Here is a 20,484-nt window from a genome sequence, read left to right as displayed (position 1 = left end):
AGCCGCCCCGGTGCCTGCCGCACCCGGCCTGCCCCAGCCACCCGCCCTGCACAGGCTGCTGGGTCTCCTCTGGAATCTGGAAACTGCATCTGCTGGCAAACCTGGTGTGGCCCCTCAGCCCCAACGCTCCTGCTGCACTGTCCTGGGGTGAGCACCCAGCTCTTCCTAGGAGCCCACCCATTCTTGGCAGCCGGCCCCTCCCAACCCCCTTCCCAAGGCCTGGGGGTGGGAAGAGGGCTCCCTGCTTATATAGATGACCCCCCTCCCCAAGACTCTTGACAGACCCAGGTCACAGGCAGCCCTCACCTGCTCCTGACACCCCCGGCCCCTCACAGTGCTGCTCTCTCTAGCCACCGAGCTGAAGTACTGAGGAGCCCCTACCTCCCAGGCAAGTTTTGGGCCTTCCCTCCTCTTCAAGAGTAGCCTTGGCTGAGCGCGGTGGCTCATGCCTGTAATCCCAGAACTTTGGGAGGCCGAGATGGATGGATCACCTGAGGTCAGGAGTTTGAGACCAGCCTGGCCAACATAGTGAAACTCCGTCTCTACCAACAATACAAAACATTAGCTGGGTGTGGTGGCAGGTGCCTGTAATCCCAGCTACTCGGGAGGCTGAGGCAGAAGAATTGTTTGAACCTGGGAGGTGAAGGTTGCAGTGAGCCGAGATTGCGCCATTGCACTCCAGCCCGGGCAACAAGAGCGAAACTCTGTCTCAAAAACAAACAAACAAACAAACAAACAAAAAAGGCAGCCTCTCTGGAGAATTCCATCTCTCCAGTAACAGCCAATGGGTGGCCCAGATGTCAGGACTTTGGTGGCTGGTCCCAGTGGACTCCCTGACACCTTGGAGTAGGCACTGTCACTGCCTCGCAGCTGAGCAAACTGACTTGGGTCCCATGGCTGGGAAGGGCTCACCTGGGATTTCCACCCAGTCCCTTTGGACTCCAAGACCCTCACTGCCTCACGGGCCTTCAGTGCCACTAAGGAATGCCATTAGCTGGTCAGGAGCCAGCATGTGCCAAGCTGAAAATCAGGCTGATGGGAGAGGTGCAGGATGAACTCCAGGTGTGGTGCCAGGCCGGGATGCCTGCCTGGTGTCCTGAGGACACGGGTGCTCTCGGGAGAGGGGTCTCTAGGAGGAAGTGATGTGCCCCTCACAGGTGGGGTTTTGTTTTTTTTTGAGACAAGGTCTCACACTCTGTCACCTGGACTGGAGCACACTGCTGTGATCATGACTCACTGCATCCTTGACCTCTCCAGGTCGAGTAGCTGGAACTACAGGCGCATGCCACCACACCCAGCTAATTTTTCTAGTTTTTCTGTAGAGACAGGGTCTCACCATGTTGCCCAGGTTGGTCTCAGACTCCTGACCTCAGGTGATCCTCCCACCTCGGCCTCCCAAAGTGTGGGGATTACAGGTGTGTGCCACCACGCCTGGCCATGGTTGTGTATTTTCTCAATATCCTATGAAGGCACAGCACACGGGAAGCCAAGGGGCGTGGTCAGGGTGTGGAGTATGGAGGGGCCGAGCCCAGACAGCTGCACGCCGCATGGGCAGGGTGGGGGCACTTGCTGTGCCCAAAAGCAGCGCAGGGAAACCACTCTGCGTGCGGAATGGGCCCGGGGCTTCCAACACAGGAGCCGTGATGAAGACCAGGCTGGCTGTTTCCCCATGGAGCCTGTGGGGCCACCTGGGGAGGACGTGGCCAAGCCCACTGCCCTCACCAGAACCAGGAGAGAGTCACTGGGAAGGTGGATACAGGGTTCTGTGGGGATCAGACAGGGGGCTTCACTGGGAGGAGGGACGGGAGTTCTAGACCAAAGCCCGTCCCTTTCCTGCCTGGTGCCTCTGCTGGCCAGGCAGACAAGAGGCCGCTGGGCCCCCAGCTCTCCCGGTCGGGGGAAGGCACAATAATGCAAGCCAGCAGCCCCAGGTCCTGTGCAGTCCCAGGTCCTGTGATGTTTATTGAAGGAAGCAAGGGCAGGGCTGGGGTGCCGCCCTCAGGCCTGGATGTGGCTCTTCGCGCTGAAGGCCAAGTAGTAGATCACAAGGCCAATCGCCGCAGCCAGCACCTCAGTGGACACCCAGGGCCCGTTCCAAGTGCCCTGAAAGAAAGGAGATCACCAGCCAGCTCAGGGGAGTACAGGCGAGCAGACCAGCCAGCCCTGGTCACCCTCCGCCAGGGGAACCAAGACATGCTGGCCAATCACGGCCCAGCAGCAGAGCTGGAGCTGTGGAGAGGATAACCTTCACTCAGCCCAACGACCCCAAAAAGGAGGAGGGACCAGGCCACTCACCCGATGGTCCACGCTGACTGTGAACAGAGGCGGGATGATGGAAATGTCCTCGTTATTCCTCTGAGCCTGCAAGGGAGGTGCAAGGGAGGTGCTGGGGTCAGGGGTGCCTGGCGTGTGGGGGTGGGGAGGGGAGGGGAAAGAGAGGAAGGAACACCGGCCCGAGCCCCAGAAAAGGAAAGGAGAGAAATGGGCGAGAGACACTGAGGAAGGGACAGGATCACAGAAAGGCCACCCAGCTCAGGACTCGCTGCCAGCACCTCCCAACCTGGCCCATCCTGCTCCCCAGGGACAGGGGAGCACAGTAGGCTACAGGAGTCCTCACCTTCCTGAGGAGGCTGTAGGACTCCTCGTCGAAGAATCTGACCTCATAGGTGCCTGCGTGGGCACTCTTGTGGTCCAGGCTCCAGGACACCTGGGTTGGGTGTGTTGAGCAGAGTGTGGGCAGAGTGGACACAGAGGGGCCACCCTGCCCACCAGTGCCGACACTGCAGCACTCCAGCAGCCAGAGCCCACGGCCCCTGGCCCTGGTTGACCGGCCACCCCTGGGGCTTCAGGTCACACCCGGGAGCAGGGAGCCCCCTAGCAAGGGAACCATTGGCCCCTCACCTGATAACGCCCCACGTCCTGGCCTCGAGTGACAGGGAATTGTTTTCCACCGACGTCGGCATAGAGAGCCATGTTCTGGGTGAGGGGACAAAGGCCGGGTCACCTTCTGCCCCCTCTGGGTGTGGGCAGAGGAGCCCCGTGCGCTGCTCACACGGCCTGCAGGTGGGCAGGCTAGGCCCAGTTGGGGGCTGCACTGTCTCTGGCAGGAGGTACCAGGTAACACTCACCAATCCCGTGACTGGCCCTCTGCATTGGTCTTCCCTACGGGGACACAGGGCCAGATCCCCATGGCCAGGCCTAACTGGACGCATAGGAACCCTGTTGACTGTGAGCAGGGGCAGGATGATCAAAAGGGCCAAGTGATTTCCTGAGTCTACAAGGGAGGTGCTGGGGTCAGGGGTGCCCAGTGGGCTGCCCAAGGGGTGCTCTACCCTAAGAGGGCCATACCCAAAAAAGGCCCCATTTCCTTCTTTGGACTTTTGGGAACATAGGTCAGGGGCCAAGGCCAAGGCCAAAGCTCCTCAATCTTGAAGTTAGAACACCCGAAACCCCGTCTCTACCAAAAAATACAAAACTTAACTGCGCATGGTGGCGAACACCTGTCATCCCAACTACTTAGGAGACTGAGAGGAGAATCGCTTGAACCCGGGAGGTGGAGGCTGCAGTGAGCCAAGATAGTGCCAATTTACTCCAGCTGAGGCAACAGAGACCCTATCTCAAAAAAACAAACAAAAAACAAAAACAAAAACAAAACACCCACACAGACAAACTGGCCAATGGCAACCGGGGTGGGCTGACCCCCGGCCCTTTCTCCAGGTTCAGATACTCATTCGGGAAACAGCGGGTGGTGAGCCCAGTGTTACCTTGTGTAGGCACAGCACACAAAGCAAGTGAGGAAGGTGACCTGTCAACACTGGCTAGGATCTGGCATCGCCATGCCCCGATCTCTCTGGCACCCCAAGAGTTGGAATCTTGATTCTCCCTCTATCGACACAGGTCCCCCATCAACTGGCAGTGAGGAGCACCCCCCACCCGCCCTCCTGCCTGAAACCCCACTGTCTCACCTGGACCCTGTTCTTGCATGTCAGGGAGATCTCCACAATGAAGACGGTCTCGGTGGAAATGACAGCGTCAGAAGTGGTGTAGTAGGAAGGGGTGATCTGGGGCTCCAGGCAGGCCTCGGCTGCGGGGAAGAGGGAGAGATGCCTGGGTAAGGCCAGCTCGAGTATCCCGGTCTGAGGGCAGGATGGCCCGGCCCTGCCTCATAGCACGGATCAGCTGGGGACCCACGGGATCCTCCTGCCCCTTCCAGGTGGGATATGCGAGACAGATCCAAGTGCTCGGTCACAAATGCAGTGGCAACGTAGGTGGGATGGCTGTGAAGGAAGGCTGGGGAGGGGCAAGGCCGGCTTTCTGGAGGTGTGCAGGAAGAGCGAACTGAGGGCAGGTGGGGGCTGGATTCACTGGACAATACATGCCAACACTTGGACCTATGACACGGAGGCCCGGGGCCAGGCCAGCCTCAATTCAGAGCCACAAACGGCCTGGACGAGTTACTGAAGGCATCCTCAACAGAGACATCGGGGGTGGGGGCTGCAGGCAGGCAATGCACTGGGGCTTTCTAGATGAGAGAAAGGGTCTCTGCCCCCGGCCAGTTGACAGAAGGCGAAGACTGGCCCCAGCGTTTCCTGAGGAAGTAAACGGGAAAGGCTCTGGTTCCAGAAGCACAACTTGTTAGCTGTGAGAGAAAGGACCTTGCCTTAGCCTTCTCCTTCTCCTTCTCCGTAACCACAGAGGCCCAAAGGAAAGGAAGGCTGCCGCCTATGTCAGAGGGTGTGAAACAAAGGCTCCCCAAAGTGGGAACGTTCCCAGCCACCCGCTGTCCAAATGTGGTGCCCCGGCAGAACGATGGCTTCAGCAGAGGACGTCAGAGACGGCTCTGGGTCTGGACCACAAGAGGCAGATCCCTAGGAACAGCGTGGAGGCAGTTCTCAGGGGCTAGATCCCGCCAGCCCTTCTGTGTCCTGCCTAAGTTGGGCCTGCTTCCTGTGGCGCAGGGGAGCCCCCGAAGGGTTTTATGGCCAGGCTTGTCCTCTGGATACGTCCCTGACTATAGCTCAGGGAATTCCTGAGGGGCAGATGAGGACTGTGCGGAAAGGGAGGCCAGTTAGGCTGCCAAAACGTTGCAGGCAGCAAGGCTACTGGCCTGAAGGACGGCAGAAAAGGGAATGTGCAGAAAGCCGCCCCTGTCCAGTCCTGGCCCCCGGGCCCGGGGCTGGCTGCTGCAGCCACTTCCTAAACACACTCTGGAGCTCAGACCTCAGCCCCTCACGAATGCAAATCGACGGGACCCCTGGTCGGCTCTGCCGAAAACTCTGGTAAGGGTAAGGCAGGGCCCTCCGGAAAAGCCAGTCTTCGGCCTGGCACTCAAGGCCCTGCGCACCTTTGGCTCCCCATCTAACTCGCCCCGCTCTTGCTCCCTCTCCTCACTGAGGTCCCTTCCTAGCTTATGTGGCTCCTCCAGCCCCGTTTTTGGCCGCGATCGCTCAGCGCTACAGAGCTGCGCTCCGGTCCGACCCCGCAGAGAGCGGGAGCGGGGACATGTGTCACGTTCCGTGCTGGAGCTTGGGGGCCGGGCGCACCATGGAGGCTCGGGGACTCCTCTTCGTATGGACAGACAAGGAAAAGCCTGTCTGCCGGTAAACGTGCGCGAGGTGCTTTGGTCCCCCCGTCCCAAGGCCGCCTGCCTCTCGGAGGAAGGCCCGGCCCGCAGCGACGGACCTTGAAAAGCCAGACCCCCGCATCCCTCCTCCCCCCAACACCACCTGCCGTGGGTCTGAGGCTTGCAAGAAAGAAGCCCCGGCTGGGCCGCTACCTGAGCAGCGGGAGAGGCTGGACAGCAGGAGCAGCGCCAGGGCGCCGAGGGATGCCATCGCCGCCATCGCCGCCATCGCCTCTTCTCTGCCTAGAGGAAAAGAAAACGAGCTCCCATGAACACGAGGGGCAAACGAGGAAGAGCGACGCGTAACTGGCAGCGGCAGCCAATCGTGCACCGAAGGGCTGGGCCGGCATTGTGACGTCTCTCGCAGCACTGACGTGGCCCCTCCCTGAGCCAGGGGCCCAGCTGGTCGCGGTCCCCCCGTCAACATGGCGGCAGCGGCGCTCTAGGCGCCGGAAGAGGGCGTGAGAATTGGTGCGACCGCGCGCGTGCGCAGTACCGGGTCCGCGTCCGTCCCCGAAACTTCGCACCCCGTCGAACTCTCGCGAGAGCGGTATCTGCGTGTCGGGACGTGCGGAGGCTCTCACTTTCCGTCATGGCGCTGAAGGTAGTGACCGTCGCCGGCAGCGCCGCGAAGGCGGTGCTCAGGCCAGCCCTTCTCTGCCGTCCCTGGGAGGTGAGCAGGGAAAGGGCCACGGGACCGCGGCAGCGGTCGCGGGGAGCGGTGGGGTAGCCGCTCCCGAGGCAGTCTGGAGTCCGATTGGCTAGGGGCCCCACCAGGGGCGGAGAAAGGGCTTCGCGCCGGGGTTGATTGGCCGCCTCCGCTGTCACAGAGGGGATTGGCCGAAGTTGGCCCTGGGCCGGCTCCCCCAGGGGGTCTGCATCGGGTGGCGGAGGGCCCTCCGGACGGGCCGGGAGAGTGGGCCACGGCGGCTGTCACCTCCTTAGTGTCCTTGAAGGAGCCCGTCTGAGGCAGTCACTCACGTATCCCGGCCCGCCTTTCTCAAACCACTTCGGGAATCCGGTTCTGGGACTCAAATTTCTCCACGGTTTCCCCTCTCGTGGACCCCTTTGCCACCTGTCCCGGTGGCAAAGAACCGGACTTTGCCAGTCATCCCCCATCCTCCCGCAGTCTTAGAGCCCCAGATGCCTTCCCCTCGAGGCGCCTGGAATGGGAAGGAGCTACGGTTTCTGAGGCTGCGGGGGGTTTTGCTTCTGCTCTTCTCCGTCTGTGGTCTTGCGTATTCAGGTCCGAGTGTTCTTTCCTTACACTTATTTAAGAGGAGGTTAATTTAGGTCCTAGGAGGGCTGGAAACCATCTGAAGCCGCTGCCAGCCAGCACCTGGCCCTGATGGGTAAGAGGTTTGACCTCTAGGCCATGCTCCCACACTGAGCCACTGCGTGGCCTTAGGCCAGTTTCTCCTCTCTCTGGGTTCCAGTTTCCCCTTTGGAACCCAGAGGGGAGGAGACTTCATGTTCTCAAAGGATCCTGTCAACTCTGACCTTCCAGAACTCCGTGACTTTGCTGCCACTCCCCAGGGACATCTCTACTTGCCATGTTTTCTCCTGAGCTCTGGAGGAGACTGCTTGTGCCTAATGAAATTCTCTTGACGATGCTGACTTCTCCCACCCTGCTGCTGAAAGGACGGCAGTTTGTAGTGGCTTTCTAGAGGCTCCGATGGCTCCAGCAACTGGGCTCCTTGTAGGCTCTTGGTGAAGACGTGCGCCTCCTTCCTGACCTCCCCTGTGTGTGCCTGTGTGTGCGTTGGGGTGGGAGTAGGGGACAGTGAACGGTGGGTAGCTGGGCAGTGCCTTGCCCTGAGACTGACTGTTCTGGGTGTCAGAACCCTTACAGAGGAACCCCAGGTCTTGGATCCCACTGATTTGGACACCATGGGAAAACATGCAGCCACCATTGACGCATTGTCTAACAGAACTATGCCAAAGAGAGAAGCCTCAGCAGGCATAAGATGTGGGGTGTGGATGTTCTTTCTTTCCGTAGAACCACGAAAGGGTGATGGGAGAGTGGGAGGCGTGTGCATGTTGCATCCTGCCTCACACCTGGCTCCTTTGATTGGTGGCTTCACAGGGAAGTCAGGGCATAAGGCAGAGCCTTTGCGACTTCCTGAAGGAAGGTGCCTGCATCTGTACAGTAAGGTCAGGGAAGTCCATCTGGAGCGCTCGTTGGTCTGTTGCCAAAGCCCAAAGGAACACCTGGCACAGGGACCGGGTGGCGGAGAGGTTCAGCTGAGCCCTGGTGGTGATGTTGCCATCTGTGAGGGAGGTCCATGCCCTCAGGAGATTGGCTTGCTGCCACAGCTAAAGCCCAGGAGGAACTACTGCTGGGAGCTGCAGGGGTCCACCCGTGACCTCCCAGGGACACCAGCCTTGAACTCTGACCTGAGGGGCCAGTGGGGTGAAGGGGCAGGCGTGCTGTGTGGCACTAGCTACTGTGAGCAGCTCACATACCTCGTCTCGCCTAATCTTTCCAACAGTCACGGAAAGTAGGTACCTCCGTTCTGTGAATTTCAGATGAGGCCATGAAGCCATCTCGAGAGGAGTGGATGGTGGATTTGGACTGAGGCCTCCCTAGTCTCCAGATCATTCTTCATTTTCTGATGTGCTTGTTCACTCAGGAAATGTTCCTTATGTCCCAGCTCTGGGCCAGGTACTGTGCTGGGTCCTAGGGTGACAGTATTGGACCACACTGACTTGGCCCCTCCTCTCGGGCTCAGGGGTTGAGGAGTGAGCAATGCAGTGATAACCTAGGGAAGGGGGTAGGTAGGGCCTTAGGATCCCAGCTCAGTAGCCTTAGGGCATCAGGGAAAGCTCCCTGGAGGAAGGTCCATCGAAGCCGCCTTCTGCATGCTTATAAGAGCCCCCAAATAAGATGATTTCAGATGTTGATAAGCGCTAGAGAGAAGACAGAAAAGTCCCGACCGTGCCTGTGGTTGCAGATCCAGGTGCCACACAGATCAGCTGAGCTACCCTCGGGGCTCTGGTCCTTGTGGGCACCCTCTCCTAGCCCCTGGCTTGGACTGATGAGTGCCGGCCAGGGACACACAGACAGGGAGAGGTCAGCCTCCCACCTGAGCCTTTCCGGACTTCTAGCAGGAAGGCATATGGCTCTTTGGCCAATGGCTGTGATGCTTCTGCCATTGGCTGGAACACTTTGCTGCTGCCTGGTGGTCAAGTGGCAGGGCATCCCCAAGTGACAGGGAAGACCTTGGCTCTGCCACCATCTCAGGTGCGTTCTAGGTGGGGCTTCTTCCAGGACAGCAGGTCACTTGGAACCTGGCACATTTGGCTCAGGCAGCTTTGGCTCTGAAGCTGTCCGGCATTTCCAGTCAGGGCGTTGGGGACATTCGGCGTCCAGCAGTCCTTTCCGAAGGCCTTCCTAGAGTTGGGTTTCTGTTATCAACCTTCCAGAAATGGCTGGATGTCCGTACACATTTGTTTTCGATTTCTAATGCTGAAGGGCCATTCCCCAGGGGGCCAACAGTGCTTGTCTCAGGGAGGCTGGAGGCTGGGTGCTACCTTCTTATCTCCCTATTCTGCTTTTTCTGTAGCGACCACATGCTGCTTTTGTAGTAAGGAAAAGTGATCGGCGAAGTGATAACGTGACTGTTGTCATGGATCTGTGGTTTGTTGTAATGATTTCCCTGCTGTACCAGGGTTAGTTTGCCAGTTTTTGCATGTTACAAACATCGCTGAGCGGGAATAACTGGCCAAAAAAATAATCAGAAGCAAAAAAGAGGAGGGAGGGCAGGGACACGCCTTTTAAGAAATTTTCCGAAGAGCTGAAGGATGCAGGAGGCTGGAGCGCCTTCTACTGTCCAGGTGCTCCAGCGGGCCAGCCCTGGGGACAGAGGCTTTGGAGCTAATTATCTATTGTGCCCCTGGCAGTGGGCCATGCTGCACAGACAGGGGACCTGCCTGGGCACAGTGTGGACGGTCCATTTTTCCTTCCAACTTGGCTTTCTGGGCTAGACATCAAACCAACCGCTGGCATTTGGTCTCTCTGCCAGGTTCTAGGCGCCCACGAGGTCCCCTCGAGGAGCATCTCTTCAGTAAGTACCTGCCCGTGCCTACGCATGTGTCTGTCTCCATGTGGCCGCAATTGTGCGTGTGTGTGCACAGCCTGTGTCCTGTCCTCTGAGACGCGGTCTCCAAGGGTTACCCACCCCTCTTCTGGGAGTTGTACTAGCCAGCATCCCCCTGGGAAAAGGTCCCACTTTCCTGGTCACGGTCTTGCTCTTGGAACCTTGGCTGATTGTGTCCTCTTCCTTTCTCCTCCTTTCTAGCAACAAACAATTGTGAGTATTCTTCTTCTTTTCTGCCTGTTAGGTTTGGGGGGCTCTTAGTTGCTTTGGGGTTGACTAAATTCCCGGTGGGGGTGGGCTGCTGCTGACCCAGGAGCCCCGGATGAGCAGCCCTGTCTGGGACGGGGCTGCCCCAAGTTGGCACCTTGTGACGGGGCGGCCTATGGGGTCAGCGTCAGTGGGAAGAAGGGAACTGGCTGGAGCCCATGGGGACCGAGCTGGGGGCATGTGGGATCACCCTCTGCCTCCCACAGCCTCCGTCGGCTAAGTATGGCGGGCGGCACACGGTGACCATGATCCCAGGGGATGGCATCGGGCCGGAGCTCATGCTGCATGTCAAGTCCGTCTTCAGGTATGGAGCTCCTGGGTCCCCGCCTTGTCCTCAGCCAGGCGGCCCTGAGGACTTTGTGCCAAGAGGGGCATTGCGCCCAGAAGCACTCGATGAGGCCGTGGCAGGACGACCTGTAAGCCCAGGCCTTGCGTCCCATGGCCTGTGATCCCGCCAGACTGGCCTGGGCTCGGGGAAGGTGGCACCAGTCCTGCCACAGTGTGCATTGTGGAGTTCAAGTGCGTCCCCATCAGTCAGTGAAGGTGGGCCCAGTCCCTTCTCAGTCAGAGCCAGGTCAGGGCAGGTAGCAACAGGAGAGAGGTAGCCTGGGCAGGCTTCCTGGGAGAGGTGCGAGGAGGGCCTGGGCCAGCCTCCCTGACCCTGCTCTGCCTCAGGCACGCATGTGTACCAGTGGACTTTGAAGAGGTGCACGTGAGTTCCAATGCTGATGAAGAGGACATTCGCAATGCCATCATGGCCATCCGCCGGAACCGCGTGGCCCTGAAGGGTGAGCTCCAGGGCCAGGGGCCAGGATGGGGCCATAGGTGTGATTTCTTTCTTGCTTGCTTCTTTCCTTTCTTGCTTACTTGCTTGCTTGTTTTCTTGCTTGCTTTCCTGTTTTCTTGCTTGCTTTCTTGCTTGCTTGCTTTTTGGCTTTCTTGTTTTCTTTCTTGCTTTCTTTCTGAGATGGAGTCTCGCTCTGTCGCCCAGGCTAGAGTGCAGCGGTGCGATCTCGGCTCAGTGCAACCTCTGCCTTCCAGTTTCAAGCGATTCTCCCGCCTCAGCCTCCCGAGTAGCTGAGATTACAGGCGCCCGCCACCACGCCCAGCTGATTTTTGTATTTTTAGTGGAGACTGGGTTTCACCATGTTGGCCAGGCTGGTCTTGAACTCCTGACCTCATGATCTGCCCGCCTCAGCCTCTCAAAGTGTTGGGATTACAGGCGTGAGCCATCATGCCCAGCCCGTGTGATTTCTTTTTCCTCCCTCTGAGCAGACTCTTGGGGGGCCCCACGGCTCTGATTTCAGGGCTTGTCTGGCTAGAGAGGACCCTTGTGTTTGGAGACTGGGTGGACGCCTCCTCGGGCCTGTTTGCGCTATGATGTTGGGATTCGAGTGAGAGCAGCTGTGTGAGCGCCTGTCCAGTGACGGGCTCCCTGATGGGTTCCCTCCCACCCCTACTTCCCTCCTGAGACAGTCCTCTTTGTTGGGGTCAGCTTTGATCTTCAGCATCTTTCTTCACAAACCAAGTATCACAGAGATGCAGTTCTGACCCTCTGCCTGGCTCCTTGGCTGCAGCCAGCCTGGGGGTGGATGGCACAGCCCAGGCAGGGATTCTCAGGGCTTCACTTGAGGTCCTTAAACTGCTTCCATTGCTCATTTTGTACACTCAGCCCATTACCTGCACTGTGTGAGGAGCGTGTGAGCAAAGATGAACCCAGGGGGAGCCCCAGGCCCTGGCAGTCAAGTAGAGGGGCCTTTGTGCCAGCCACAGGGGACCCCCGTGCTCTGAGTGGAGCAGTCTGGGTGGGGTGTCGCTCACCAGCAGGCAGCCTCTGCTTGGCGCCCTCTGACTGCTGTCTCCAGCGGCCACTGGCCTCTGCTTCCCTTCCTCCAGGTGCCCTGGGTCGTAGGGCAGGGTCCGGCCAATCCGTGGCCTTCTCCAGGCAGCCCCTGCCTGCCCCTGAGTGTGGTGCCTTGATGCGGGGGCCTGGCAGTAACACTGCCAAGGCCACCTTGCTAACTCCAGCCTGGCCGGCCAGCCTGTTAGTAAACAGTGGTGACTTTCTGTTGGTCCAGAGCCTGGGCGGGGAACAGCATGGCTGCGTGGCTGGTTGCCAGCCTTTATTCATTTATTCACTTGTTGTTCATTCCGTCGTTCAGTGGTTATTCATGAAGCACCTGCTGCACCAGGTGCCCTTCGAGATCCCTGAGCATGTAGCCTCGCGGGGCTTAGGCTGGAAGTTGTATTCTAGTGTTCCATGAAGCATTTTTGCTCCCCAAGTCTTCTCCTGACCCCGGCAGCCTTCAGCTGCCCTGCTGAGGTGGGGTGGGGATGGGCAGTGCCGCTAAGCCTGTGTTGTGTTTTGTAGGCAACATCGAAACCAACCATAACCTGCCACCGTCGCACAAATCTCGAAACAACATCCTTCGGTGAGATCCGGGTGTGCGGGCTGGGGGCTTGGTGGGGCTAAGGTGGAGTGAGCCAGCGGAGTCTGGCTCCAGTCAGCCACCTGTCAGGCCTAGCAGCCTCTTTCTCTGTCCCCTCCCAGCACCAGCCTGGACCTCTATGCCAACGTCATCCACTGTAAGAGCCTGCCAGGTGTGGTGACCCGGCACAAGGACATAGACATCCTCATTGTCCGGGAGAACACGGAGGGCGAGTACAGCAGCCTGGAGCATGAGGTGTGCATGGGGGGCCCGAGATGAGCCCCCCTAGGGTCAAGATTAAGGGGAGAGCTTAACGAACCAGGGACAGGTGTACCCTCAGAGGGCAGGGGCTGTGCCCGAGGGGGAAGCCAGAAATAGGCAGATAGGGTTGCTTCCCACAGTGGCCCTGTCGCGCCAGCTCGTTTGGCCAGTGCTGCTCTTCGGTAGCACGTGGGTCTCTTCTCCCCATGCCCTACTCAGAGTGTGGCGGGAGTGGTGGAGAGCCTGAAGATCATCACCAAGGCCAAGTCCCTGCGCATTGCCGAGTATGCCTTCAAGCTGGCGCAGGAGAGTGGGCGCAAGAAAGTGACGGCTGTGCACAAGGCCAACATCATGTATGTCCCCTGACGTCTCTGCGAGCAGTCCAGAAGCAGCTGCAGTGGCCTGCTTGGGCCTGCTCTCAGGGATTTGTGGTCCAAAAGCCCAGCTACCCACCGAGGGGCCACCCCAGGCGAGTGCCCTGTTGCCCTCGAGGCCTTGCCAGAACCCACACTTAGGGGAGGTGGGGTGGGATTCTGTCCATTTTGCTGGTGACGGACAGGTTAGAATTCAGACCCCAGCCTCCTGGGGCCCTCTGCACGCCCCATCCCTCCGGCTGACTGTTGCGATGGCCAAGCTGGTGTCCTATTCCTAACCCCCCACCAGGAAACTGGGCGACGGGCTTTTCCTCCAGTGCTGCAGGGAGGTCGCAGCCCACTACCCTCAGATCACCTTCGAGAACATGATTGTGGACAACACCACCATGCAGGTATTAGCCTGCCCAGTGCTGTCCCCGTGCCCTGAGTGCCCTGGGCTTCTCTCACCCATGCTTCCGAATCTGCTCCTCAGCCAGCCCCCTCCTTGTCCCGCAGCTGGTGTCCCGGCCCCAGCAGTTCGATGTCATGGTGATGCCCAATCTCTATGGCAACATTGTCAACAATGTCTGCGCAGGACTGGTCGGGGGCCCAGGCCTTGTGGCTGGGGCCAACTATGGCCATGTGTATGCGGTGTTTGAAACGGTGAGTGTCGGTGGCAGTGCCGCGGCTTGCCGCCTTTCTCCTGTTCACAGACTTAGTGAGGCACGCTTATCCCATCCGGTTAGCCCGTTCAAAGTGCATGATTTAGTAGTTTTTTGGATATCCAAGGTTGTACTGCCGTCACCACCAGGTCATTCCAGAACATTTTCACCACCCCACGAGGAAAGCCTGTCCCCATAAGCTATCTGTCCCCACACCCCCAGCTCCTGGCACCCGCTGGTGGGCTTTTGTCCCTGTGGAGTGGCCTCTTCTAGACATGTCACAGGAGCAGAGTCACTGCCCGGCATCCTTCTGCCCTCCACCCACTCTCCTTCGTCTTGCCTCCCCAGGCTACGAGGAACACCGGCAAGAGTATCGCCAATAAGAACATCGCCAACCCCACGGCCACCCTGCTGGCCAGCTGCATGATGCTGGACCACCTCAAGTGAGTGGCTCCCGGTGCCCTGCAAGCCCCTGGCCAGCCCTCCGGGCCCCAGGGACTGAATGCTGGCTGTCTCATCCTCTAGGCTGCACTCCTATGCCACCTCCATCCGTAAGGCTGTCCTGGCATCCATGGACAATGAGAATGTGAGGTTCCCCTTGCACCCTACCCTGCTGCCCCGCCCAGTCTCCCCCTGCAGCCTCCTGTAGCCCGCCTCATGCACTGACCGCAGCCCCCAGGGGAGGATGGTACTGGATCTGGCACCATCTTCTGGCCCTTAGCTGGTGCCACTTCTCTCCTGTGGCAGTCCCAGTCCTGCACGCCACAGGAGACAGTGGGTAGCCCCGGGCTGCCTGCACAGCGGGGGGTGGCAGGGCCTGGCGTGTGCCGAGCCTGCCTGTGTCCTACAGATGCACACTCCGGACATCGGGGGCCAGGGCACAACATCTGAAGCCATCCAGGACATCATCCGCCACATCCGTGTCATCAACGGCCGGGCCGTGGAGGCCTAGGCTGGCCCTAGGACCTTCTTGGTTTGCTCCTTGGATTCCCCTTCCCACTCCAGCGCCCCAGCCAGCCTGGTATGCAGAGCCCAGAATAAAGCACCTTCTCCCTAGACTTGACGTGGGCTTCCATCACTCCAGACACCGATGTTCAGGCCACACTTTATTAAGAAAGGAATACACACACTTTGTCTGAGAGCCCTCACGGGGGTCTCAGGCAGAACACGCTCTGAGAGCCGGTCCTGGCTCCAGCGTCTCTCTGCCCTGTGGTTGTGGAGAACTGGCGCCCAGCAGGGTGGTGGGAGCTGTCCCGCTTTTCGCTCAAGGCACGGAGAGCTGGAGGTGGAGCCGTAGCCGGGCCTAGGGGTTGAGCCAGGGGTGCTGGAGGCAGTCAGCGGCACTGGCCCGCTTTTCGGGGATGTACTCCATCATGGGCAGCAGGAAGGCGCTGAATTGCGTGGCCTGCTCTAGGGGCCACTCGTACTTTTCCATGAGTACCTCGTACAGGCCCCAGTGCTTGAGATTGTGGATGTGCCGCAGCTCTCCTGCGGGCAGGCCAGCGGCCGTCAGGCTCCGTCCCTGTCTCTAGGCCTGCCTTCTGCTTAGGCCCTGGCTTCTGGGACCCAGTGTTCCCTCCGTTGCAGAATCCAAGGTCCCCGTCCCACCCTCCCTGCAGCCACATGCCCGAGCCTGCCTGGGCCCTCACCTCTCCGGTTGAAGAACTCCCGGGAATAGCGGCCTGAGAGGGCGAAGGCTGGGGGAATGTCCCCCAGAAGCTCCACTATGTGAGCGATGTGGTCTGTGGGCAGAAAGAGGAGGTTGGGGGCAGGCAGGCCGGGAGGCTGGGAGGCTGAGCCCAGAGCCCTCATCCCTTACCCTCATCACGACTGTAGTCTTCTCCAGAATGCGGCTCGAACAGGTAGTCACCAGTGGCCAGCTCGAAGGCCTGGAAGGGGGAGGAGGTGAGGCTGCTGGCTGGCGGGCTGGTGGCCCTGGGCACAGGGCAGCCCGGGCGGGCGTACCATACAGGCTGTGCTCCAGATGTCTGCCGGGGGGCCATATTCGGCGCCAATCAGCACTTCGACAGCCCGGTACTGCCGAGTCTGGATGTCCTCCGTGAAGTGCTTGTGCTGGAAGCAAGGGGAGCCCTGGGGACGGGCCGGGGCCAAGGCTGTCCCGCCCCCATGGACTCCTACCCCACCCGATCCGCCTACCCGAGGAGCTCGGTGGGGTTTGCTGTGAGCCTCGGGGTCCCCAGATCTTCCAAGAGGGACAGGCCCAGTGATCTGAGGCTGAGGCTGATCCCTTCCTAGTGGCCCCTGCCCTTGGCCGTGGCCCCAGTGCTGTTGACTGGGCAGGACCGATGCCCACCCAGCCGACAGTTCATGTGCACTGCAGACTGGGGCAGGGCTCCCCAAGAGTGGCCCTGTGCCTCCACCCTTGGACCAGGGCCCCCCACTCCGCTCTCCCAGGCTTGCTCATACCACCCAGCAGGCGTTGCCCAGGTCTGCGATCTTGATCTTGATCTTATCTGCATTTTGGGGCTCCAGGGGGTTCACCAGGAGGTTCGAGGCACCGAATGGTGCTGGGGAAGGCAGAGCAGGGAGACTGAAGTGGTCCGACTCCTGCCAGCCCTGCCTGCCCACCACTTGCCACCCAACTTACTGCTAGGCGACAGGAGGCCCCCGGTCTCTCGCTGATTGGACGAGCCGGAGAGGATGGAGCAGGAGGCAGGAGAGAACAGGGAGCCGGAGAAGCCTGAGGTCTGTGAGCCGGGGCTGAGGCTACGGCCGCCCCCCGGGGCGGGGGAGGAAGAGGCTGGGGAGGGACCTGCTCTGGCGCCCCCGGGGTGGCAGCCTGAAGAGGAGGTGGAGCCGCTGCCCCCGTCTAGTCTCAAGCCGGAGTCTGGGGAGACGGGATGGGATGGAGGCAGCTGCTGAGCAGATGCCCTGCAGCCTTTGCTGCGCTCCACGGCCCATCACCCCCTGTGGCCCCTCACCCTCAGCCTGGGCGGCGGCCTCCATGGCCTCCAGCCTCTGCAGGTCCCGCAGCCGCTCCTCCAGCAGCCGCTTCTGCTGTTTCCGTTTGCGCCTCATCTTCTTCCTCTTGTTTTTGGACAGCTTACCGGTCTGCTGTCAGAGCCAGGGTCACCCCAGGGTTCCTGTCACCCGCCCCAGTCAGCATGAAGTGGAGGTTTCCCTGCACAGCCGCCAGGGAAGAGGCCTCTCCGGACCCCAGGGCTCCCATGGACACCAGAATGTGGCGCCAGCGCCCCTTGGCACCAGCTACTCGCTACTCCCTGCCTCCCCGCCTGTGGCCTCACTCCCCACAGCTCCATTAGGAGTGGGAGGACCTGGCCGGCCCGCCTCAGGGTGCTCTCTGTCCCCTCTCAGCCCAAGCTAAGGCAGGCGGAAGTGGCCATTCGGGGAAGACAGCGTCCTTTCACCAAGAGCAGTTTGGGGCACTTGACCCACCCCGGGAATCACCGTCAGCCCAGCCACCCAGTCTTTCGGGATTACCACCGTGGGAGTGTGTGAAGGTGGGGGGTGGAGCCACTGTGGCTCCAGAGATGGCCTCCAGTTGGCTCGGATGGGAGAGAGGGGCCCCCCAACTTACCAAGACCTCCTGGGGGGCAGTGCTGACTGGGAGTGCAGGTGGGGAGCAGGGGGACAGGGAGGAACAGAGACTCAGACAGGGATTCAGGCCCAGAGGCCCTGACCCAGCCCCATGTGGGCCCTTGGTACCTATGGAGCGGGAGGGGGGCAGCGCCCCTGCCTGTTGCCACTCCGTGGCCTCGGCGGCCAGGCGCCTGATGTAGGCGTCCCCCACACACAGCAAGATGTTTTCGGGCTTAATGTCCGTGTGGATGATCTTGCACTTGGTGTGGAGGTAGTCCAGGCCGTGCAGCACCTGTGGAGAGTCGCACCTGACCTCCACCAACTCCCGCCCAGGCCAGGCTGGGCAGCCCAGTGGGTGGCACTCACCTGCCTCACGATGCTCTTCACGCAGGGCACGGGCAGGCCCTGGTAGTTGGACTTGATGATCCATTTGAGGAGCTGGTGGCCCAGCACCTCCAGCACCATGCACACATCTGGGCTGGGAGTGAAGGGCGGCCAGTGGATGCCAGCTGTGGCACAGGCCCGACCCACCCTCAGCTAGGGGAGCAGCAAGGCTTGGGCCGTGCGGAGGTGGGGAGGCAGGGCCTCCCCTGGGCAGTCCTGGTCACCATTATGCTGGTGTCATCATCGATAGTGTCCCTGTCACTCTCAACAGGTATGCCAGTTGGGATGGTGCATTTTGTGGTCATTTTGTGGTCATCCTAGAGGTGGCGCTGGAGGGGCAGGCACAGAGGCCTCTCGGGCCAGCCCACTCCCATGCCAGTTATGCCATAGGGCCTCTTGGCATTCCCCCAAAGGGAAGGCAGTGCCACAAAGACAGCACCTGCCGTTTGGGGATAATAGCAACGTCCATGGACAATCAACGCTAGCTTGTTACTGCCTCCACATAAACACAATTACCCGGGGGTGGGGTCATGCCAGAGGCTCCCGTTACTGGGAGGGATGCAAGCCCATTGTGCGGATCTGCAGACAGGCTCTAGCAGTGAGGGCCCCCCGTTTGCCGGCCCTTGGCTGCCACACTGCTTTGCTCTTCCTGCAAAGGATACGGACTCCATTGACTCCTGAGATCCTGAAGTCATCAATGAGCTGGACAATGGTCTCTCTTTTGGGGTCACTGGGGTCGCTGTCCCGGACCTGGAGTAAAAGCCAAGGGGCCACAGATGGTTCCACCCTGCCCTGAAGCCCACAGCTCCCTTCAGCGTACCCTTTTCCTGCTCCAGCTGGGCCCTGCTGGAAGAAAGGCCGCCAACCCCTCCTGTCCCTCGCCTGTTCCTCCAGATCCTCCCCCTTGGGCACAGCCAGCTGGAGGCTGCCCCTCGGGGAGCCCCGCCCTGCCCCACAGAGCCCCGGCAGGCCTTGCACCCGCATTGCCAGGCCCCAGGCAGCTCCAGGGGAGCTGGGAGTGGGGTAGGGAGGTGCCTCACACATTTCAGGAGCTTGATCTCATCCACAGCTGTCTCCGTGTAATGCCCTGCACTCTTCACCACTTTCAGGGCCACAAAGCGCTTGCGCCTGCAATACCGAGACCCTTGTAGGCTGCGGCCCTGGCAGGACCCACGGCGGGGATCAGGGTGGCCCCAACCAAGCCCAGGGACAGGATCCCAGCCAGTGCTGGGCCCAGGAGGCGAAGGAGGCACTCACTGGATGTCCCAGCAGAGCCAGACGGTGGAGAAGTGGCCCCAGCCCAGTTTGCGCACCACGTGGTACCGCCCATTGAACAGGTCGCCGATCTTCACAGGGTAGTAGCCGCCTGCCCAGGGGAGATGATAGATCGCGGTGGAGGGGGTTCTCACTCTCCTGGGCCCCCGAACACCTCGGCCCCATTGACCATCTGGCCCATGTGGGCCCAGGGCTGCCCTGGGTTCCTGCAGTGGCCGTCAGGCCGCATGCTCCCAAGGCCAAGTCTCACCCTTGCAGTAGTCCTTGGGGTCTTCCTGTTCCTCGTCGTCGGAGCCCAGAAGGCCCTGCAGCATCTGAGGCACTGGTGTGGCCAGGGCTAGTTCGGAGCCCGAGGACTCGGGCCCGCAGGAGGCCTGTGAGCTGTGGGTGGGGTGGGTGGGCAGTGAGCATGAGAGACGCCAGGGGCTCCGGGTGCCCAAGCCGAGCCCTACCTGCTGCTGCTGCCGCTGCCGCCGCTGTCCCCACCCCCGCCCGTGCTGGCGCTCATCCCGGCCACGCAGCCCGCAGCTCCGGTGCCCCGGGTGGCTGCTCCTGTGGGGCCCGGCCTCGGCCTGCGAATTTATAGCCTCGGCCGGCCGCTGATCTCACCCGCCTTTATAAATAGCCTCCCAGCTGCTCGGCTGTGGGCAAGGTATGCGGTGCGGGGAGGGGGCGGCGCAACGACGGCCCCAGAGAGCCTGGTCCCGAGGCAGAGTCCCCCGTCCTGCTCCAGGCCCACCCTGGAGGCAGAGGGGGCTACTGCTTGGGGACCAGGGGCAACTGGGCCCCCAGGCTGAGCCTCCACACCCCAGCCGAGGGGGAGGTCCACGCGGGGGTGAAGCAACCCCTACCCCAGGTCGGGCTCCTGTTCTCTGGTGCGGACTGTGGGAATGTGCTCCACTTGGCAACCTGGTCCTTAGGCCAAGCCCCCACCACCTGTGCCCCTGTGGGCATCCTCCAGGAGGTGCCCGTCTCATTCCTATGGGAACCCCATCCCCGGCTGCTCCCAGCCACTTCCGGCTTCTTCTATGTTTCATTAGCCCCTAGAACAAGTGGGAGCCCAGTGCCCTCTGAATGTGGTGTCACTGGGGACCCCTCATTTCCCCTACCAGAGGCAACAGGCCTGCTGAGGGGAGGCCTGGGAGCTTGCCAGCCCAGAACCTGCTCCTGAGACGCTGCCTGGCACTCTGGCTCCCAGTGCCTGCTCTTCCTCTCCACCACTTGCAAGGTGCCTGCCGTGGGCTGCTCCATAGCCAGACATGGGGGAGGCAGCAGGAAGCTGCTCGCTGCTGGGGACAAGCAAGCCCATAGCCACTTCCCCATGAGTGTGGTGGTGACTGAGGGGCCTGTGACCTCGGGGCTGCATCATGAGAGACCAGGAGAAATTGGGTCCCCAGAAGCATCCAGGGCAGCACAGGGCACAGTGGGGCAAGGCCTGCGGCCAAGACGCATTCCAGCCCTTCACGTGCTGGCCACGGCTGCCGCATGGTTTGGGGGCGAGGACTAGAGGCCTGGTGTCTGTAGGCTTAATGTGGAGCTTGGGTGATATGGGGTTGGGAGGTGGTCACT

The 20,484-nt window shown here is 60.7% G+C and overlaps 3 protein-coding genes across 4 annotated transcripts; 1 reads left to right on the top strand and 2 right to left on the bottom strand.

The window, feature by feature from the left end:
- Window positions 1-1,932: 1,932 nt before the first annotated feature.
- Window positions 1,933-5,913, bottom strand: SSR4 (signal sequence receptor subunit 4). Its single transcript, NM_001133730.1, has 6 exons — window positions 5,777-5,913; window positions 3,966-4,084; window positions 2,902-2,976; window positions 2,618-2,707; window positions 2,296-2,361; window positions 1,933-2,103 (listed from the first exon to the last, which is right to left on the bottom strand). The coding sequence occupies exons 1-6, from the start codon at window positions 5,850-5,852 to the stop codon at window positions 1,999-2,001; spliced, it is 531 nt and encodes a 176-aa protein (NP_001127202.1). The 5' UTR covers window positions 5,853-5,913; the 3' UTR covers window positions 1,933-1,998.
- A 171-nt stretch (window positions 5,914-6,084) lies between these two features.
- IDH3G (isocitrate dehydrogenase (NAD(+)) 3 non-catalytic subunit gamma) lies at window positions 6,085-14,753 on the top strand. Of its 2 annotated transcripts, XM_002832284.3 has the most exons (13): window positions 6,085-6,296; window positions 9,649-9,690; window positions 9,925-9,936; window positions 10,197-10,294; window positions 10,666-10,778; window positions 12,362-12,422; window positions 12,542-12,674; window positions 12,900-13,033; window positions 13,344-13,446; window positions 13,550-13,696; window positions 14,044-14,138; window positions 14,221-14,281; window positions 14,546-14,753. In XM_002832284.3, exons 1-13 carry the CDS (start codon window positions 6,216-6,218, stop codon window positions 14,645-14,647), a joined length of 1,182 nt encoding a protein of 393 aa, XP_002832330.1. In that variant the 5' UTR covers window positions 6,085-6,215; the 3' UTR covers window positions 14,648-14,753. The 2 variants fall into 2 exon arrangements, with proteins under 2 accessions (XP_002832330.1, XP_063577204.1); XM_063721134.1 differs by lacking the exon at window positions 9,925-9,936.
- Window positions 14,754-14,799: 46 nt separating this feature from the next.
- Window positions 14,800-19,423, bottom strand: SRPK3 (SRSF protein kinase 3). Its single transcript, XM_009235405.2, has 15 exons — window positions 19,368-19,423; window positions 19,166-19,296; window positions 18,898-19,006; window positions 18,681-18,768; window positions 18,303-18,390; window positions 17,623-17,729; window positions 17,383-17,548; window positions 17,255-17,280; window positions 16,638-16,770; window positions 16,304-16,543; window positions 16,123-16,223; window positions 15,661-15,768; window positions 15,515-15,584; window positions 15,345-15,437; window positions 14,800-15,183 (listed from the first exon to the last, which is right to left on the bottom strand). The coding sequence occupies exons 1-15, from the start codon at window positions 19,421-19,423 to the stop codon at window positions 14,999-15,001; spliced, it is 1,701 nt and encodes a 566-aa protein (XP_009233680.1). The 3' UTR covers window positions 14,800-14,998.
- Window positions 19,424-20,484: the final 1,061 nt, after the last annotated feature.

Source organism: Pongo abelii, chromosome X, assembly GCF_028885655.2.
Source record: "Pongo abelii isolate AG06213 chromosome X, NHGRI_mPonAbe1-v2.0_pri, whole genome shotgun sequence".
In the NCBI taxonomy this organism is placed as follows: Eukaryota; Metazoa; Chordata; class Mammalia; order Primates; family Hominidae; genus Pongo; species Pongo abelii.
Note: the sequence above shows the minus strand (reverse complement) of the source record. Positions and strands in the feature narration are given on the sequence as shown.

Coding starts and splice junctions, on each gene's coding strand:
- SSR4 (NM_001133730.1), bottom strand. CDS start 5,852: ATGGCGGCGATGGCGGCGATGGCATCCCTCGGCGCCCTGGCGCTGCTC. Junction 4,085..5,776: donor CAGCCTCTCCCGCTGCTCAG/GTAGCGGCCCAG, acceptor TCTTCCCCGCAG/CCGAGGCCTGCCTGGAGCCC. Junction 2,104..2,295: donor CAGTCAGCGTGGACCATCGG/GTGAGTGGCCTG, acceptor CCTTTCTTTCAG/GGCACTTGGAACGGGCCCTG.
- IDH3G (XM_002832284.3), top strand. CDS start 6,216: ATGGCGCTGAAGGTAGTGACCGTCGCCGGCAGCGCCGCGAAGGCGGTG. Junction 6,297..9,648: donor TTCTCTGCCGTCCCTGGGAG/GTGAGCAGGGAA, acceptor TCTCTCTGCCAG/GTTCTAGGCGCCCACGAGGT. Junction 12,423..12,541: donor TCTCGAAACAACATCCTTCG/GTGAGATCCGGG, acceptor GTCCCCTCCCAG/CACCAGCCTGGACCTCTATG.
- SRPK3 (XM_009235405.2), bottom strand. CDS start 19,423: ATGAGCGCCAGCACGGGCGGGGGTGGGGACAGCGGCGGCAGCGGCAGC. Junction 19,297..19,367: donor GGCAGCGGCAGCAGCAGCAG/GTAGGGCTCGGC, acceptor CCCCACCCACAG/CTCACAGGCCTCCTGCGGGC. Junction 17,730..18,302: donor CTCAGGAGTCAATGGAGTCC/GTATCCTTTGCA, acceptor CTCCCAGCCCAG/ATGTGTGCATGGTGCTGGAG.